This window comes from Ostrinia furnacalis, unplaced genomic scaffold (assembly GCF_004193835.3).
Source record: "Ostrinia furnacalis isolate ACB-3 unplaced genomic scaffold, ASM419383v2 OfSCF0087, whole genome shotgun sequence".
NCBI lineage: Eukaryota > Metazoa > Arthropoda > Insecta > Lepidoptera > Crambidae > Ostrinia > Ostrinia furnacalis.
Window position 1 is genome coordinate 395 of NW_021130326.1, and position 20,208 is coordinate 20,602.

General features: G+C 38.5%; 1 protein-coding gene across 1 annotated transcript; it reads right to left on the reverse strand.

The window, feature by feature from the left end:
- Positions 1-269: 269 nt before the first annotated feature.
- LOC114351335 (ryanodine receptor-like) lies at positions 270-19,995 on the reverse strand (the record flags this gene model as incomplete). Its single annotated transcript, XM_028302510.1, has 19 exons — positions 19,877-19,995; positions 19,199-19,319; positions 18,341-18,530; positions 17,432-17,709; positions 16,538-16,650; positions 15,527-15,598; positions 12,090-12,248; positions 10,982-11,209; positions 10,658-10,770; positions 9,165-9,258; positions 8,881-9,009; positions 7,759-7,893; positions 6,118-6,297; positions 5,301-5,421; positions 4,611-4,721; positions 3,683-3,810; positions 2,388-2,518; positions 1,493-1,653; positions 270-471 (listed from the first exon to the last, which is right to left on the reverse strand). Coding segments are annotated over exons 1-19 (2,762 nt in total), but the record flags the coding sequence as incomplete, so codon positions are not given.
- Between the last annotated feature and the right edge of the window lie 213 nt (positions 19,996-20,208).

Consider the following 20,208-nt stretch of genomic DNA (forward strand, 5'->3'; position numbering starts at 1 on the left):
TTCTTCAAATTGTTATTTTCTATTTACATTTTACTTTACTAACTACCTGTTTAGCGTAGAGCTGTGACAAAAAGCTAGAACTGGTGTTTTTTATCAAAAGGAATCAATACCAGAACCAGGAATAACTGAGTTGTTGCAAGAACATTTTGCTTTGAGTTTTTTTTGTTGAGCGTCTATTCTAGTTCTATAAAGTCCTAGTAATACTGCGACCGGTATCGATCTATTTTGCTTTGACTGTATCACAAGGTTAAATATCTCAAAAAACTCACGGCGTATAACTCTTCTGCTGTTCCATCTTCTCCTTAAAGTCCTTAGGCAGGACCCAACCATCGTTGTTGGCGTCAATCTCCTGGAAGCTGGCACTAGACGTCAGGTCTTTGAGCTTCAGGAACATGTCGAAGTATTTCAGGATTAGCTCCACGTTAGAAGCAGACTCTACGAGGGTGTCCACCATTTGTTTTCCGATCGTGCCTGCAGATGGGTTAGAATGGGTTATGATTTTGACTTCAAGCTTAATAAAGTATAGCAATTAAAATGGCAATTTATACAGGATGGAAACGATGATCTCACTCGGTTATTTCTAAACTATACAAGACTAGCTTTTGCCCGCGGCTTCACCCGCGTGTAATTTCGTTTGTCACAGATCGTCATAAATTATATCGCGAATATATGATCGCCTATATGTTATTCTGGGTTATAAACAATAATACTGTAAAGTTTCATCAAAATCCGTTCAGTAGATTTTGCGTGAAAGAGTAACAAATATCCAGACATCCAAACTTTCGCATTTAAAATATAAGTAGGATATAAAAAAAACTAGTTACTGATCTTGAAAGTGCTATCAAACGGTATCAATTCCGAAAATTCAACGTTTCCAGCTTTTCGATATCTTGTATAATTTAGAAAAAAATATAATAAAAAAATAACTTTTTTAAAAACAAGCTTTATGCTGAAATGCAGTTGTACTAAAACGAAAAAAATAATTGTATTCTTAATAATTGCTTCAAAGAATTTCGAAAACTTGTAGCGCGCATGGAATTTATTCTTCTTTTTTTCTGTTTGCGCTACATAAATTAGGTGTGATTGCGGTCAAATATCTGAACTATTTAGGACTGATTTTTCAATCATCAGATAAATTTTAACTGAAGAATATACTTGTTATTTTGACATATTTCTCATACTGAAACTGTCAATGTGCCAAAATTATTCTTCAGTTAAGTAAAAGTTATCCGACTATTGAAAAATCAGCCCTAAGGCTGGGTTGCACCATCTTACTTCTTGTCTTTTAACTTTGACAAACGTCAATAATCTGTCCAACTCCATACAAAAAGCACCGGATCGTCATAGTTACCGTTAAAGTTAGGTGTTGAAAGTTATCAGTCCAGCCTAGGCGCATACTGCATTTTTGTCGGCCGATAGTTTAGTCGGGCAGTTAATCAGTATCGACTAAAAATCGGTGGTCTGCGCATAGGCTTATAATCTATTTACTAACCGTTGACGACGTTTCCTTCCAGCATAGACAGCATCATTGTGATCATGTCCTTCTGTAGGTTAAGCAGTTCCTTCAGCAGGTCCACTTGTGAGGAGTGCTTGGACAGCTTGTCTTGCATGTGGGAGAAGAGAAAGAGGAAACCGCCTACCGCGTCCCACAATCTGGTGAAGAATTATGTGAAGTTAAAGTCTTAACACAGAAGCAAGTTCAAATTTTTGTATTGTTTTGGATCTTAAATTAAGGGAAAAGGATTAAAAAATATGGTGGGAATTATATTCCCACTAAGTCATTAATGGTTAATTGGTTTATCGATATGTTTAGTTAATCCTTTATAAGGCCAAGGTTGGGTTGCACCATCTTACTTTAACTTAAAAATCTGTCTAATTCCATACAAAAAACACCGGTTATCGTTATAACGTTTAAAGTAAGATAATGAAACTCAGCCTAAGTGAACTGTTTATTTACTGAGACATGTTTTACGGTCAATAGGCTCGATGACAAAATTTCAATTATTTGTCCGTCAGACAGATAATTAGAAAATATTAGACTCTTATATTTTTTATTTTCTTTCATAATTCAATAATAACAGTCCTACATCGAGTTGAACGACGTCACGCGACATTTCAACTCAATATAATACTGTAATTATTGGATTATGGAAAAAAATAAAAAATATGAGTCTAATATTTTCTAATTATCTGTCTGACGGACTAAATAGAATTTCGATTTCATTACCCAGTCATCATCCCTATTCAGACAGTTTTATGGCAGTTTTTACAGCGCCCCTAGCGGTTACTTTCTATTAGCGTAATTTTCAAGAACTAAAGATGCTTAACTGCCTCTGAACATGCACATAACGCGTTGTTTGTTTTCCTTATAAATAATAGTATCGTACCTGGAATGTGCCAAAGCCTGTTGATTCTGGGTACACGGTCCCTGGATGACTTCAGTGAGCGTGTTGAATACTTGTGACGCAACGCCGATCGCCTTGAAGAAGTTGGCTTTGCCCGCTGGGTCTATGAGTTCCTGATGAAAAATATCAACGATTATTTTGAGATTACAGTAAAATTGACAACTAACTTGACAACTTTTACGGGCCAAAATTTCTCGAAGATAGTGCGACTTTTCCCTGAAAAAGTTTTGACGTATAGTAGAACAAAATGTGATTTATACATAGTTACAGGATTATCGTTAATTTTTTGGACCCATTGGTATCCTCGTTTATTGAGGCATGCTTGAAACAACGTCCGAGAAATTGCAAAAGAATGTAGTAAATACAGTATTCAAATTCAATTTATTTGCTAGAATACATTTTCACAATATAGACAATGTTAGCTCATGCTCATGAAATGAATGCCTTGCGTTCCGCCGGCTAGTTTAGGCGGAAGAAAGAAGAAAAAGGCTTTCAGATCAACGTGTAATTAACCTCAAATACTATGAAGACTAAGGCCCAGAACAGACGGTGAAACGCAACTGCAACGAAACTGCAACTGCTAGTTACTTTTGAGTTCCATATAAGTTTCTGCCATAGCGTCCGTTGAGAGACCACACATGACGCGACTAGTTTGAAACTTTCAGTTTCAGTTTCATTCATCAGAATCATGAGAAATTTGCAGTTTCGTTGCAGTAAGACCTAAGGCCCAGAACAGACGGTGAAACGCAACTGCAACTGCTAGTTACTTTTGAGTTGCCTCTAAGTTTCTGCCATAGCGTCCGTTGAGAGACCACACATGACGCGACCAGTTTGACCATTTTAAAACTAAGTGTAAATAAATATTTTTAATTTGCATTAAATATGACACCATTGTTACACTATGAAATACTAGAATACTAACCGGCCACTGCAAACTAAACAAACACAAATCAAACATGAACATGACCGAGGAAACTCTGTGCAGATTCTGCCACACAGAAGAAGAAACGGCCATGCATGTTCTTTGCTCATGCTTCCCGCTTATGAGCAAAAGAAGTATCCATCTCGGGCGACACATCATGCACCCGGATGAGATAGCAGATATCACGCTCCAAAGAATCTGGAAATTTATAGACTCAACGGGACTAAGCAGTGAACTCTAAAGACAAGGGCTGCCACAATAGATCAAACCTGGTCGAGCTGGCGCAAATGAAGGCCCAAAACCAATAATAATAATAATACACTATGAAATATAAGAAGAATAAAATATATTTTACCTTGCTAGAATAATGCCAGTAGAAGTCCATAATAGACTCCTGCAGCCTCAGCAGGTAGTCCACGGTGCAGATGACCACGTTGACCGTGGTTGTGTTACCGGCTTGCGTTCTGAGGTAGTTCTGCCATTCTGTCAAACATAACAGAGTAAATAAGTTAACTGGTAGATAAATGATACATCGCATTGAGTTTACCCTGATGTATCAGTTTATATGGTAGGTACTAGCTTTCCGCCCGCGGCTTCGCTCGCGTGGAATTTAGTTTGTTAAAATTTCCTGAATTTTCTATGCTATAAACCTCACGGAGCCCGAGACCTTTCCAACGAATGCAAACCGTGGAAATCGGTTCGTGCGTTCTGGAGTTATAGCGTCAGGGAGGAAAACCCGACTTATTTTTATATAGTAGACTAATAGTTATTGGTGTCAACTACTCAATGAGGGCTACCGAGTTTGGGCTCACTAGTTGGATTTAACGTACCTTTATAGAGTAAGGTCTTGTCACTCGCTAGTGGCTAAGACAGTCAGTGGCGCCAAATGGTGAGTGCTGAAGCGGTTCGACTATTGCATTTTTACACACTAGGTTGGCGCCACTGTAAAGTAATAGTGAGCGAAAAGACGATAGCCCTCATTGTGCCACACCAGGTTTTCTGACCTTAATTGTAGCAATCTACAAGGTAAAAGAAGGTAAAAACTGGTACACCACGATGTAAGAATAGTTACTGTTATGTACGGGATTGCTACCATGTAGGTACCTTTATAAAAAGTACATAATTACCAGTTACTCCGTGATCATGGCGCTTGGAACCGTGCCGAAATATCAGAGGCTCGTAAATAAATAGGTAGGTACATGCTATGCTAGCAATCCCGAAAAATTATTCTAATGTCGGTGACCATGAAAGTTTAAAATAATATACCACGATATGTTACTTACCCAAGTTGTGTCCCTCACAAGTCAGCTGTATAAATCTGAACAGGGCACATGTGAATTCCGCATCATGCATGTTCTTCTCGCCTGCCGCTCCTTCTAGTCCCACGCCCAGGCCTGGGAATGATTAAAAATGTTAGGAATATTGCTCTCGTTCCCACCGCTGCAACTCCTGTGTAGCGAGGACCTACAGCTTGACCGCCAATAAAAACCCAAGCAGTGAAGGTCAAGTTTGTTCTGGGAGAAAATTAAACTGTCATTGGACCCGGAACGAAATTAATCACAAGAACAATCTGTACAACGTGCTCCTTTTGTTTTTCGGAAATTTTAGGGGTATATACTATAAATAAAAACTAGTTAAAGAGTCTTCGGAATATGTGTTTCTAAAAGCATATTTTTGATTCTATTTTAGATTATAGTATCATCAATCAATTTTATTTTTCAAAATTGTCACCTAGTCTTTTTGTACAGACTTTTTATTGATAAGTGTATGTAAATTATGAATTATTTCAGTGAAAAATAAAGTTTTTAAATAAATTCGTATGAAAAAATAAGTCGAAAAAAATTGTTGAATTTAACAAAAAATGTAATGCCATTCCATTCTTTGAAGTGATCTTATTAATACCCTAGAGTTCCAGGAAATCAAAAAGAGCACGTTGTATAAATTGATTAGTTAATTAATAAGTCGTGTCATACCTTCAGCTTTGGTGTTCCTCTCGAAGGCATCCAGGTCGAGCACTGAACAGGAGTTCATGAGACCAGCGATGGACGTGAAGAAGCCGACGTCCTTTTTGTCCTTGAGATGATTCAACATGCCCTACGGATTAGACACAGAGAGTTAGCTTGTAACTTTGGTTTGAAATTGTAACACAATACAGAATAAGTACTTGAGTTTTCTAATATGATTTTATAACTGAAAGCTTTGATTAATCATCATCATCATTTCAGCCACAGGACGTCCACTGCTGAACATAGGCCTCCCCCAATGACTTCCACATCGCCCGGTTGGTAGCGGCCTGCATCCAGCGCCTTCCTGCTACCTTTATCAGGTCGTCGGTCCACCTTGTGGGTGGAAGTCCCACGCTGCGTTTTCCGGTGCGCGGATTCCATTCCAGAACCTTGATTAATGGTTAGGCATATTTCAGTTAGAAAAAGATGTGGAACTGTCTCTTTTAGAGCAGACTTTTTACAAGTTAAGAAAAAGAAGGTGTTTTTTGTGAGAGTGCAAAACGACTTCGACTTGTAAGGAGATTATTTCCGTATTTTGGGATATTCTTCCGTTGAAGGGAGGAATCGGGTGATTAAAGGTTTCAAAAACTCTTCATCTACGAGTGTAGTATACTTTATACTCATAGTTTGTGAAGTAGGAAGGGTGTTTGTTATTTATTTATGCAAATCTGGATGAATTTTGACATAGCGCACATACGCTACAAATCTTTTGGTTTCATTTTATTAATACATATGGAGACCAAGTCACGGGTAAATTACGGATCACACTTGTTTTTTTCCTTACCATCTGAATGTCAATGTTGCCTCCTCTCAGGATAGAGATGCCAAGTTCCAACGTCTTCATGACCATCTCACTTGGCACGCCTTTGGAAGCGGAGATATGTAGGAGAACCATCTCCGCCACGCCTCTGTCCGCTAGCCTGGCTTGATGGAACAGTAGCTTCTGTTTTTCCATTTCTTGCTCCTGTGAGTTGAATTTTTGAATTTCAGTCAATAAGTTTAGTGCCAAAAAGGTTTACTTTTTTCCAGAATGAAAATTCAATTATCTAGCTTTTAGTTGTTGCACCTTTTGTTGTATTTAATTCATAGTGTGAAAGTAGAATTACTATTTTCAAGGCCAAAGAGTTCAATAACTTATCTTTTCGAGGGTTAACAGTTAAAATAGTTCAGTCATATTATCGCTTGAAATTATGTGAATCATGTCATTTATGATAGGACCTGAACCTATAAGTTTTTGCTGGCTAGGCTTACTGTAAATATTAAATGCATTTTACGTTGTTTTAAAAATTGTGGACGAATTATTATGCCTAAATAAGTTACATACCATAAAAGTTTCCATAGTTTTCTGCATGCAAGCATAAGTTTTAGGTTAGTTATTACAGTGTTCAAGAAAAAGATATAAAGGTTGAGCAATTGCTACTTAGTAGCATGTGTGTCGAGACAAAAGCATGCTCATTTCGATTTGTTCGAGCACGCTCATTTTAAGCATGTTAATAAGCATGACATTTTATGAGCATGTGTAACCCTGCCCTTGATAGTTAAAAAGGCGCAAATAACACCAAATCCAATTGGAGATAAAAAAGTTTCAAATAATTTTAATGGGTAATTCTTACCTGTTCTTGAGTTTAACACATACCCGAAAAAAAGTGTTAGATATGTCTTTCCAAGTATCGGGGGCAGTTACTGCACTTTAAATGACTTTAATGTTATTTCCAGAGAGATATAGAGAGATGCCAACTATGCGCTGAGTTCGAAACTCAGTGTCGCATTAGAAATTCAAATAGTAATCGAAATATGCAAGGATGCAAGCGGCGCAGGACCGGTCTTTGTGGAAATCCTTGAGGGAGGCCTTTGTCCAGCAGTGGACGTCTTTCGGCTGAAACGAATCGAAATATGTGCTCATTATCCACTGCGGTATCAGTACTCAACGTTCGAATAACTACGCTACGTAAGCAATGTAAACTGTTTACACTATGACGTGCTGTTACGAGCAACGTGTTCTGTTTTTGGGCATATTGCTGCGACACTGGCCCCGCCCCCTTGTCACATCTCCCTTTAGTTTCTGTGATCTGTGGTTATTTCTTTCTTTCAGGAGAACCAAAGTAACCGACATAGCTCGCAGAATTGCTAAAATCAAGTGGCAGTGGGCGGGGCACATAGCTCGTAGAGACGATGGCCGTTGGAGCAGGAAAGTTCTCGAGTGGCGACCACGGGCTGGAAGACGTAGCGTGGGCAGGCCTCCTACTAGGTGGACCGACGATCTGGTAAAGGTCGCGGGAAGAGCCTGGATGCGGGCAGCGCAGGACCGTTCATTGTGGAAAACCTTGGGGGAGGCCTTTGTCCAGCAGTGGACGTCATTTGGCTGAAACGAAGACGAAGTGGTTATTTCTTATCAAAGTTATCTTCCAGATAGTTAACAACTCACGTGTATACTGGCGCGGCCTTCTTCCTCGCCCTCGGCCTCGCCGCCACTTTCTTCTTCCTCGCCACCGCCTTCTTCCTCTTCTTCTCCACACGATTTGGCTATTATATTGGCATACGACATGTAGAGGAGATCCTCCTGGAACATTGATTACGTTATCGTTAAATAAAAAGGAACAAATTATAAAAATACTAGCTCTCCGCTCGCCCACGTGGAATTTTGTCTGTCACAGAAATACGTTATCGCGCGCGTCCCTGTTTCAAAAATAGGGATAAAAACTATCCTATGTCCTTTCCCGAGACTCAAACTATCTCTATGCCAAATTTCATCAAAATCGGTTCAGTGGTTTTGGCAGGAAAGAGAGACAGACAGACAGACTTAGTATAGATGCAATATTAAAATCATTGTTTAGTAACTGAAATTTGAATCATTGGTCCTTCGAGCCGGATCTGACCCAGCGACTCGGGTTTACTGTATTTTTGGGATATAGAACAGAAGAATTAGGTGAGTTTTTGTGACATATTCAGGTCTCCTCTAAGTCCATTCAGACTGCTCTTCAAACCACTGATCGGAAATAGGAATTCGAGTATTTCTCGTCTCACTTTGTACCTCTAGCATCAACAACTTTCGTTTTCGAATCGTTTGCGTATTCGATAAAATTCGATACTCAGCCTTCGAATTCAACGATAACGTGACAATTTTGTTTGTCAAAATTAGTTTTGTACTACTATTTCTCATACTGAGTTCACTTTACGTTACTTTCAGAGGGGCTATGTTTAAGTTTTCATACTAAATCTTTTGATGGCGATTCGAATACGCAAACGATTCGAAGTCGAAAGTTTTTCGTGCTACAGGCATAATTATGCAGCACCATGCAGCAGGTGTATCATTTAATGTCCAGTGCAGGAGCACGACTTTCTCAAATTGCCCTACACCTCCCACGCTAGCCAGATTGGTTGGGGAACCTTGATGATCGCATATTCCACCCTTAGTTGACTTCCACGGGAAAAGTAGGGGTTATCTTTTAAAGGCATAAAATGTGTACAAAACCCCTTATTAAAAAGTGTTGCGCACGCTTTTAAATTTTACCACCAGCACCCTTGATCCCTTGCATCTGATTCTTACCTGTAAAGCGCCGGACCGTTCCGTCATGGCTCCCCTGCAGAATGTGGTAACCAGCTGAGTCAGAGGGTCAGGCTTGCCTTCCTCTTCTACCACGTCGCTTTTCTTCAACTCCGCGTCTTCGAATGATTGCTGAAAGTTAATTAAAAGTTGGTTTACGTCATGTTTGAGATTTTTGAGGGCTACTAGAGTCTTTTGATTTTCCCCTATCTGAAATTTTCGCTGCAAAGCTACTATACCTTGTCCAAAATAGTTATTTTTCGACAATAGTGAAGATAGATACTTACTGTAAGATCCTCGATCATAACTTCTTGACCAACATTTTCTTCTTCCAACCAAAGCTCGTAGTACGTCCGCGCAAAGATGTTACACGCTCTATGCCTGTAATATAAAATGTAAATATTTAATTTAAATATGTACCATCGGCAACAGTGTTAACTATCCATTGCCTGACATGTCGTCTCGTTCTATCGCAAAGAATCACCATTTGATGAGAGCGAGAGCAAAAACGGAAATGGATAGTTAACAGTGTGGCCGTGTGTACGCACGAAAAAATATGATGTTCTTTTTTGTTTATAATGATGATGATTTAAGCTTAAGCTCATCATCATTCATCATCATCAGCATCTCAGCCATAGTACGTCCACTGCTGACCATAGGCATCCCTCAATGCTTTCCATGTAGGCCGGTTGGTAGCGGCCTGCGTCCAGCGCCTTCCTGCTACCTTTACGATGTCCTCGATCCACCTTGTGGGTGGACGTCTTACGCTTTGTTTTCCAGTATGCGGCCTCCACTCTAGAACCTTGCTGCCCCATCGGCCGTCAGTCATCATCATCGTTTTGTTATTATAATCATAATAACATTGAAAAATCACACATTTCATGCACCTCAAACGCCATACATACCGACTTATCTTATACAGGTGTATAGATCTTAAACAAGCCATGGCTGCGCGCTTCCTTGCCGCGCATAGTACTCTCTTCCAGTTATTCGATCTTTGTTTAGGCTTAGTAGCCTGGATAGTCCAAAGCAGCATGCACAAACACGTCAAACAACATTTCAGACAATATTAATAGATAGTTAACACTGCTGGGTTGCACCATCTTACTTTAACTTTGACAAAAGTCAAAATCCTGTCAAACTCCATACAAAAAACACTGGTTATCGTTATAGTTACGGTCAAAGTTAGGTGGTGCAACTCACCCTTAGAAGATAAAACAAAACTGCTAAACATGATGCTTCACTTTCCCGCCAAAAAGTCCATCATGTTAAGAGTAAATTTTGACACTTATACTGTCTCATTTGTTTGAGTTGAAAGTGAGAGAGAGATAAATAACAAAACCTATGTAGTCCTATGGAGTAGATTTTTATTTTCAAGCGATAAGACATGGACTCATATGCGACTCTATTGAAGAGGCAGATATTTAAGGCAGATACATACAATTTGTTGCAAAAGAGTTAGTGGGAAACTACAATAACTAATGACAGGCAAATATTATTTAATAAATTCAAACTCGACCTTGAAATCGACACTTAGATACTCAGATATGTTTGAACGAAGCTCAAAATGGTATTTCAAGCATAGTTTCAGGGTTTTGAATGGTTGAATATGATTCAAATTGAATACAGTTTTGAGTTTCGTTCTGTAATTCAGATCTCAATGTCTGATACGTGAATCTCGTTTCATGACACAGTCCCAAGATCGGTCATCTATTCAAGGGTTAGTCATAACAATAATCACTCTTACGCCACTGCACACAAGGTCTAAGGTCCACTGAACCTGGTCAACGAGTGGAGAGACAGCTGCCTGAAGCAAGCTATGACAGCGCGCTTGCGTTGTATCGACACGACCGATCGGTAGACGTTTTTACTCATTTGTTGAGGGTGGTCAATCTATATAAACATAGATACATAAATATATAAATAATTTATACAGAAAAATAAAAATGTAACTAAAAATGAAATACATATTTAAATGTTGACGATATAATCTATCAGAAAATGTAACTTTTTCTATGGGGGCAACCATAGATTGTCCTTTATCCAGTGAGCACGATGTACGGAAAGGACGCTGATTCAATACTTCAAAGGTTTCAAAACTCACCATATGCAGTCCAAAGAGCACTTTGCTCATGGCCACTATCCTTTCCACGGTATCATCGATGATCTTGGCTTTGTTCTCAGCGGTGTCTGCTGTGATGTTAGCTTTGCTCTTAGACCCTAGCTTGCTGTACAGGTAGTGTTGCCAGGACATCTCGTCCGCTGGGTCGATCTTGTCTGGCAATGTCAGTTGGGTCTTGGCGAACTCGGCTACGTCTTGCTCAGTCATTTTCTGTTGAATAAAAGGTTAATTTAGAATGGTGGTTAAGTTTTATCGTAATGTTTGTTTTTTAACCAAAACTTCAGCTGCTGGACAAAGGATTCCTCTAAGGATTTCCACAACGAACGGTCCTGGTGCTTCCTGTGACCTCCAGATCGTCGGCTCACCAAGTGGGATTATGTTAAAGTGAGATGCAGTCTAGGATGGTAGTGACTACTATGTACCATGATGATACATACTTGAAATGTAAGTGCCTATTCACTTTCGCCTTGAAAAGGTCCGGATTATAATGTTCGGGAAAGACAGAAGCAGGCAGTGAATTCCAGTCCCTACCTGTTCGCATTATAAATGAGTTAGCAAAACGCTTAGTGCGAGCTGGTGGATGTCAACTTCACTAACTCCACTACCGAACTTCTTTTCTCTTCTATTCTAGTCCTACCTTCAAGAAACTGCTCTTGCAGTGCTGATCTAACTCCTGCCAGCGAACAATTTGCACTAACGAACTTCTTTTCCTTTCTATTCTATTCCTACTTTCAAGAACCTGTCCTTGCAGTAGTGTACCAACTCCTGCTAAATGCCAGCGAAGAATTTGAACTAACAAACTTATTTTCTCTTCTATTATATTCCTATTTTCAAGAAGCTGTCCCCACACTGCTATATAGACTCCTGCTCCCTGCCAGCGAAGAATTTGAACTAACGCACTTCTTTTCTCTTCTATTATATTCCTACCTTCAAGAAGCTGTCCTTATATTGCTGTACTAACTCCTGCTTCCATCCAGCGAACTTCTTTCTCTTCTATTATTTTCCTACCTTCAAGAAGTTGTCCTTATATTGCTATACTAACTCCTGCTTTCTTCCAACGAACTTCTTTTTTATTCTAATCTATTCTTACCTTCAAGAACCTGTCCTTGCAGTGCTGGACCAACTCCTGCTCCCTGCCAGCGAAGAGATTCAGTCCGACTGGCAGTAGTCTCTTCAGACACGCCACCATGAGAGACGCTTGCACTTCCTTATCCTTGTCCCTCTTCTTGTCACGATGTTTCTTCTTCTTCTGCAAGTTATAAAAGTTGCATGAGTTTGAGTATTGAATTAGAACTCCATCTCTTTCACACTCATACACTTTATATCTCCATCCCACTCAAATTTTGAGCTGTATATGCAGGAAATTCCGTCAATTGATTTATTTTGGTCCCCAAAGATTTCCAGAGTGAAAATATCTCATTACTCCCTCTTTACTAAAAATTGTTTCACAATTTACTGTTATAAAAGAAAAAAAAACACTGAGAATTTGTTCGTAATAATCATAGCTGGGCACCGTTAATCAAATAGTTAACTTCGTTAATCGTTAAACCGTTAATAAAAAAATTAACTTCGTTAAACGTTAAAACGTTACATTTCGCAAGATTTAACGCAAGTTAACGTTAATCGTTAATCCGTTAACACATAATAATAATAAAACGAAAAAAATAATTGTATGCAAGGAAATAATTTCGAAAGCTTGTATCGCTCATAGAATTTATTCCTCTTTTATGTTTGCACTACAAGCTTGCGAAATTATTGAACTTAGGCTTGCATAAGTAGTTACAATATTTTTTTTCGTTTTAGTACAACTGCATTTCAGAATAAAAGCTCGTTTTTAAACGTTTTTTTTTAATTGTTATAATTTTATTTTACACTTTTTAGTAGTACCTATCTCAATTTTAGAGCCTTGGTTCAATTAAAATACAATTTATCACCAAAGTGCTCGAAAAGACAAATCCAGCAAACGCAAACTCGATAAGTTTCCGCCGTTTTGTTTAGGAATTCCTATGGCCACCTCCTGACACCATCATCAGGACTCTGGACATCATCTAGTACTAAAGTGCTCGATAAGACAAATCCAACGAACCCAAATTCGATGCGATGCCGCCGTTTCATTTAGGAGTTCCTATGGCCACCTCAATGGTTCTCACTCCATCATTAGACCAGCTCAATGGTACCATAACATTGCGTTGTCATCGTATTTATCCATTATTATGTCCAACAGTTCAGGAGTGGGGCCAACAAATGGTATATTTAAACCATGTTCTACATTATAAGCATAGGACCATACCTAGGTACCATTTAGAGAAATGACATAAACACAGTCATGTTTCAATGGGATTTCTACCAGTTAAGTTGTAGTGTTGTCGCATAATCGATCACGGATCGATTATTAATCGATATTGCCAAATAACGATTTATCGATTAACAATTTGATTAATCGATTTTATTGATTACCATCATTACTATTATTTGATTGTTAATTCAATTCCTTATTTTTAGCAATATAATCGATTATTGCAATCGAATAATCGATTATGATTTATTCGGTATACATACTTACTAAATCGATAGAATCGGCTAGTTGCCTAAAAAAATTTTTTTAGTCCGTTAATGTTTAATATCAAAAAATATTGGACACGTATATTTTTATTTGTCAATCTAACAAATAATTACATAGTTATGGTGCGTTGAAGTTGCGCACGACGTCACAACGTGCGGCATTTTTAAGCAAGCGTTGACGTCACGGGCCTCTTCTTATGAACTTTGGGGCGCTTTATCTCTTTAAATTTTCATTAGTTTGAAAAAGTGAAAAATACGTGTAGAGTATTTTTTGATAAGTTAACTGACGGACTAATTAAAACTCTTGCTTTTTGACCCAGGCAACATCCCCATTGATAGTAATATATGATACAATACTCTCAATATGATCCATAAAAGCAATCTAATTGACCTAATACTATTTTTATTACAATAATGTGCTGTGAAATACTATGGAAACTTTGCATATTCAACGACCTCTATCTCCGTATCCTCGCGTATTTCAGGGTTGTTGTCATACTATGAAATGAAGTACTAGTATTAAGCTTTAATTTAGTATACTTTTTGTTTCTGTTGGTTTAACGCCCAATATGCCCATCATCCTTTCAGCTCAATCGGTTGAGGAAAACTGGTCTTAAATTCAGTTGCAAGAATTATCCCACACATACTAACAAGTGTCGTTAGTGATCTGGTTACAAAAACTATTGTTTTGGGTTCTAGAAGTTCTGGCAGCCCGAACGTACTTGTCAGAACGCGTTTTTCAGCGTGCCTGCTGTATCTTTTTGGTAAATAGTAGGTACTAGATTAACGATTAACGGACTTAGGATAATTTAACGGAAGTTAACGGGTCCGTTAACATTTTTCAAAGTTAACTTAAAAGTTAATCCGTTAATAGAAATGTTAACTTCGTTAATTAACGATTAACGGATTAACGAGTTAATGCCCAGCTATGGTAATAATAATATATTTAAAAACTAAGTAGGTATAGAACATGCCTAAGTTTGAAAAATAGAACCGAAAAGACATACTTTAGCAATAATAAGTATTATCATAATGATCTTATATCGTACGACATACAAAATATGAATATAGCTGATATATTATTGGAAAATTAACTATCTATTAGCAAATTAGTTTTAAAAGGTTAAGTATTGTAAAAAGTATTTAGTAATATTAAAGAAGTAAGTATTGGAAGCCATTCCGTAAAAGCGTATTTAAGATAAGCATAATTACTATTTAGTACTTTTAGCGTTAATTAAAATTATTATGTCTATAAAAAATCGGTCCTAAGAGTTTAGAATAATATTCAAGTTAATTAGGATCATTCAGTTTAAAAAAACTGGGAAGTCGTATCGCAAAGAGTAAAATGTGTTAGAAACGTTTGCACAAACATGTGTGTACATAGTTTGACACACGTCTGTCGAGCGTAATACGCTTGAATATAAATTAAAGCCTGTCATTAATATTGATTGCAATATTTAAGTTCTCAGACCAATCATTGGCATCATTCTTTTTATTCTATTTTTCATTTTTAAATTAATTTTTATATCAAAAGACCTAAGTTTAAAACTACGTATGTAGTCTTATTTCTCGTGTGCCGAAGGCTTAGCTGAAATTATGCAAAAATGACAATGCACATTTGTATGAGTATACATGAGCGTCTAATGTCATGATCCTGTAAGAAAATTAGGCTGAGTTGCATCACCTTAACTTTAACCGTAACTATAACTTTAACCGGTATGGAGTTTGACAGACTTTTGACGTCTCCCGGGACAAAATTGGCCTTCACCCGTTGAGTTTTTATTGGCGGTCAAGCTGTAGATCCTGGCTACACAGGAGTTGCAGAGGTGGGAACGAGAGGTGTGAATAGTCCCGTAAACTTTTGAGTTTTGTTATAGACTAAGATGGTGTAACTCAGGGTTAGTGTATTACAAAATCCAAGATCAAAAAGCGCGGGCAAATCTGTAGACATTTTGTCCGACTTACTTTACCGCCACCTTGCGGCGCGCCCTCGACAACTGTTGTCACCCGTCTAGTCGCTGTGGGCATAATCAGCACCTACGAACGCAAGGTAAATGAAAACGAAACAAATGAACACAAATAAATGAACGTTGATTCATATTGTACAGGTGGCAGTGTCGTGTTAATTTGTTCTGAGATGTGATGTGTCAAGTATGACACTGAGTTAATTTGACAAGTGGGTGGAATAAAGGGTGTATTTAAAAGTGCGTTGATTTGATGTGGAAATAAGTATTGAATTTAAATAATGGTATTCTTTTTAGGCAGCATATAAGTTCGATTGCCATATTTGTCACCATTTGTCTAGTTGTCCAGCACTAAACAGACCCAGCTATGACATTGTTAGGAGGAAGCTACTATCAATGAGGGTTTTCGCGGATGAAAGATCCACTAGATGGCGGGACGTGGATGTGGGGTCTGACTGCTGCGTGATTGGTGGATTTTGACATATCTGTCAATGTCATGTCAAAATAACCAATCATGCAGCATTTGGACCTCGCGTCTACGTATTGCCATCTGTAGGCCTAAGATGCGCGCCGCGATAATCGGTTATCACGCCATTTTATCGATTTTGCCCATGCATTTTGACGTCGATAAAAGTTATCACGGCGCGCATCTTAGGCCTACTGGCGGAATTTCCATTCGCGGAAACCCTCATTGAATTATTAGTTCCATTTTTGACGTTTCAGAATCGTTTGAATATAGAAGTTGGAGTTGACTTTTCATGCCCACTAAGAAAAATGCACTCTATTTATTTGAAGTAAAGGCTTGACTTCTTTTTGAACTGAAAGAACATTTAAAATAGGAATTACTAAATGGATGAAAATTGTAGATGAACAATATGAATCATCTGTGTGTACAGATAATATGAATCAATTCTATGTGTACAAATATAATGGCCGTGAAAAATATTAATACGTGTGATGTACAATATTAATACATATGCCAGTTGCTTTAAGACTTAGTTTTGTGTCTCACCATGTTGTCGATTTCGTTGGCAGAAATGAAGTTCTGCTCCTCCTTGAGGAAGTATTGCGATTTCGACCAGATGTTAAATATTTCTGCTACGTGGTTGTATAATTCTTCAGCCTCTGTAAGAGAAAAGAAGAGATTAATAAAATTACTAAATGATGATGATGACGATGATGCTTTACCTCCTCTTGGTCTAAGATGTGTTTGCAGTAATAATTGGAAACCCTAAAAAAGCTGACATTAATGACTGAGTTTCTGTGCTTCTTCACAGCACTGGCATATTGGCTCTGAGCACGATTACAGCGCCAACTAGCGTCTACAACTTTGTGGGCTCTGTCACATTGACATTTAGGTCGTATATTTGTGAAAAAATAACAAATATTTTCGACTAATAAATTGTTGTGATACCACGATTTGGGTGGAAAAAAGGTTTTGAAATCATTTTGGTCATTCAAATCAAATGAGGTAAGTCCAAAAAGTGTGTTTAATTTTGATTGTGTCAGGGTTTGTTTACTTCATTTATAGTTGTAGTTTTACAGTAAAACAAAAATAAAAAGCTACTTTAACGGTTTCATTATATAACAGTAAATATATTTATTACCTTGTAACTGCCGGAACACAACAATGCTGTTAACATTATTGTTGTGGCGACAGACTAAGGCTGCGTTGCTTCACCTTTTGACCGTAACTATAATGATAACCGGAGTTTTTTATATGGAGTTTGACAGATTTTTGACGTTTGTTAAAGTAAGATGGTGCAACCCAGCCTTAGATAAGATGGCGGCAGCCTGGCAACTAACCAGGCGAGAACAAGCCCTACCGCCTACCAAACCGAACAGAAATTTTGCCCCTGTTAGGAATCAAACCCGGGACCTCTGGGTGTGAGAGAGGTGGTCTTACTACTAGACCATAGAGGCAGTCTTCTTACCTTGATGAACCCTCGCAAGCTCTCCTCCTTATGGAACATAGTATCGGTCCGCTTCCTGACTCTTTCAGCGAGAGGCAGGAAGGAATCCCTCAACAACTCCTCAGAACTGTTGATGATGATCTGCTGGGTATACGTCGCAATACGAGTCATCCATGGAGCGCTCTCGTTGCCAATGTTCTTCTTGATGAGTTTCAGAACGTTCTTGAGCAGTTGGTTCATATGTTCTGCTGTCACCATTGTGACGTGGTTTCTGTAATAACGTAGAAGATTATAAAAGACTAGCTTTTAACCGCGGCTTGGTCCGCGTGAATATAAGTATTGTTCTGTCACAGATACCTCTTTCTATTTGTGAAAACTATGTGAGTACCTATAGTCAGTAGGTTTTAAGTTTATCGCAAACAGATATATGTATCTGACTGACTGACTTTATGCCTCTTTTTTAAGTAGGACATATTTTTGTTGTAAAATGTCAAAGGGACAATTAATATGCTAACATAATGACTAAACAACCCATTTGGCCAGAGCATGGAGAGTTAAGCCGAATCCTCCATTTGCCTCTAGTCTTATTAGATTAGGTTAGGGCCTTGCTCCTGGAGTCTAATGCCCGTTTTCACCATCAAACCCTAATTTTTAAGTGACCCCTTTAAAAAGAAAATTCCTGTTGTGTGTTACCATAGGGGTCACTTAAAAATTAGGGATTGATGGTGAAAACGGGCATAAATGTCCTGTAGGATAGGATGTTACGCCGCAATAACCTTTTATCGCGCCATTTTATCAATTTTACGAGATAAGCATAAATAATACGTTTTGTCACCAATAAGATTTTGTCACGGCGATCATCCTAGCCCGGCATATCATGAATAATTTTATTTAAAACTTACCCGCCAGTAGGGGTGACGTTGTCCGGTCCCTGCGCCCACCAAAATGGTAGATACGAGCACAGTAATGGCAACACCACGTCTATAATGTGGGGAGCCTCGTTGTAGGTCTTGTCTGACTCCACGAACTGGTCCACCTCGCTTAGGATTGTCTCTAATGTGGGCATGGATTGCTCCATTTTGGCCATGATGTCTGTAAAGATGAAATGTTTGTTTAGCCGTTATGACCGTAGGGAAAGAGTTATTTATTTAACAACGTTATCTAAATTATATTTCGTTTTATTATCTTAAATCAAGAATCATGTGTAAGTTTATTATTATTTATTACAGTGGCTTTTAAAAAGGCGCCTTTTTTGACACGAAACAGGGTTCGAACCCACTGCCCTCGCATGTCGTCGAGTTGGTCTGTCCGATACCTTTCGCCGTTCCGTTGTTTCTATTCCATTTCTGGTTAAATCGGGACCATTCCCTTTCGTTCCCACCGTTGCTACTCCTGTGTAGCCAGGATCTACAGCTTGACCGCCAACAAAAACCCAACCAGTGAAGGTCAAGCTTGTCCCGGGGGAAACTTAATGTTAAATTGTCATTGGACCCGCAACGCAATAATCAGAAGAACATAGGAGTTCGAAGTTATAGATCGTTTCATCCACGAAGACGCACTCCACCAACATTTGGTCGAGGGAAACGTGGGGTGCGGGGAGTTTGACCCGAGCAATCCGAGCGTCATTATTGTAGTATGCGTGTGCACTCATTGATAATTTAGCATGTACCGATAACACTCAAACATTAGCGGAAGAATGGTGGGGCGCGTCTTCGTGGATGACACGATCTATAAGGTTCTGTTTCTTGTTCATATCTCACCTTGAGCTTCCAGCGAGTGGTCGGCGATGCGGTTGAGTAGCGAAAACTGGTTGTGCTTGTTGAGATGCGGCTCCAAGAACGCGACGGGGAACGTCGAGCTAAACGCTCCTAAGCAGGAGCCCTGTAGTAGACAACCAACCAATAACAATTAAACACTGTAGAACACAATTTCTTTGAAAGAACACGCAATTATGGCCTTGTATTATGTTTCTAGTATATTTATAGGTGCATAATGAAGTTAGGTAATGCAAAGTTTTGACACATTCAATTGAGATGGCATATGACACTCATTACGTTAGGTTCCTTTCCTACGGGAATTCAGTTTTGCGGGAACCTGCATTGGGACTATCACGTGAAAATACAAGACGTGTAGGTTTGAATTACAAATTCGAACGGATCGGTTTTTTGAAGGACATTGCAAAAGGGATGTTCGTTTGAATGTTATTATTAAAACACGTATACTAAACAAAGTCCTGCAAAAGTGTTCTTGTAAAAAACGGGATGGCTCCGTGCGATAGAACCCTTATTCTTTTCCCTTGCCCATTCGGAATTGTCTTTCCTTATTTTGCTATACCTAATATAATCATCGTCTTAACTATCCTTGCCTAGTCGTCATCGTCGTCTTTCATTCCAGAAACGTGTGTATGTGGACCCAAAAGAGAAGAAAGCTATACATACCAGAGCAGGCTTGTTCCTCTCGATTTCAGTCTTGAGGTACTTGCGGTCGTGGGTGAGAGTAGCATCTGTTCCCAGGGCATATAACGATCCCAGCATCTTGTACGAGGCCACTTGAATCTCGTCCACTGGAACAAGATGGGAATAAATAAATATGACGTAAATTGGATAGTTGAGCAGTAAATCCAAAATACAAATTCCATTAAAACAACACGGAACTTTTGCCCTGAAAACACAATTATTATTTTTATTGCAAATAATATTTTTTTATTCGAGGTTTTCTGATGATTTTTTAATTAGTTAAATAAATAGATACTAATATTTTATTTATTTAA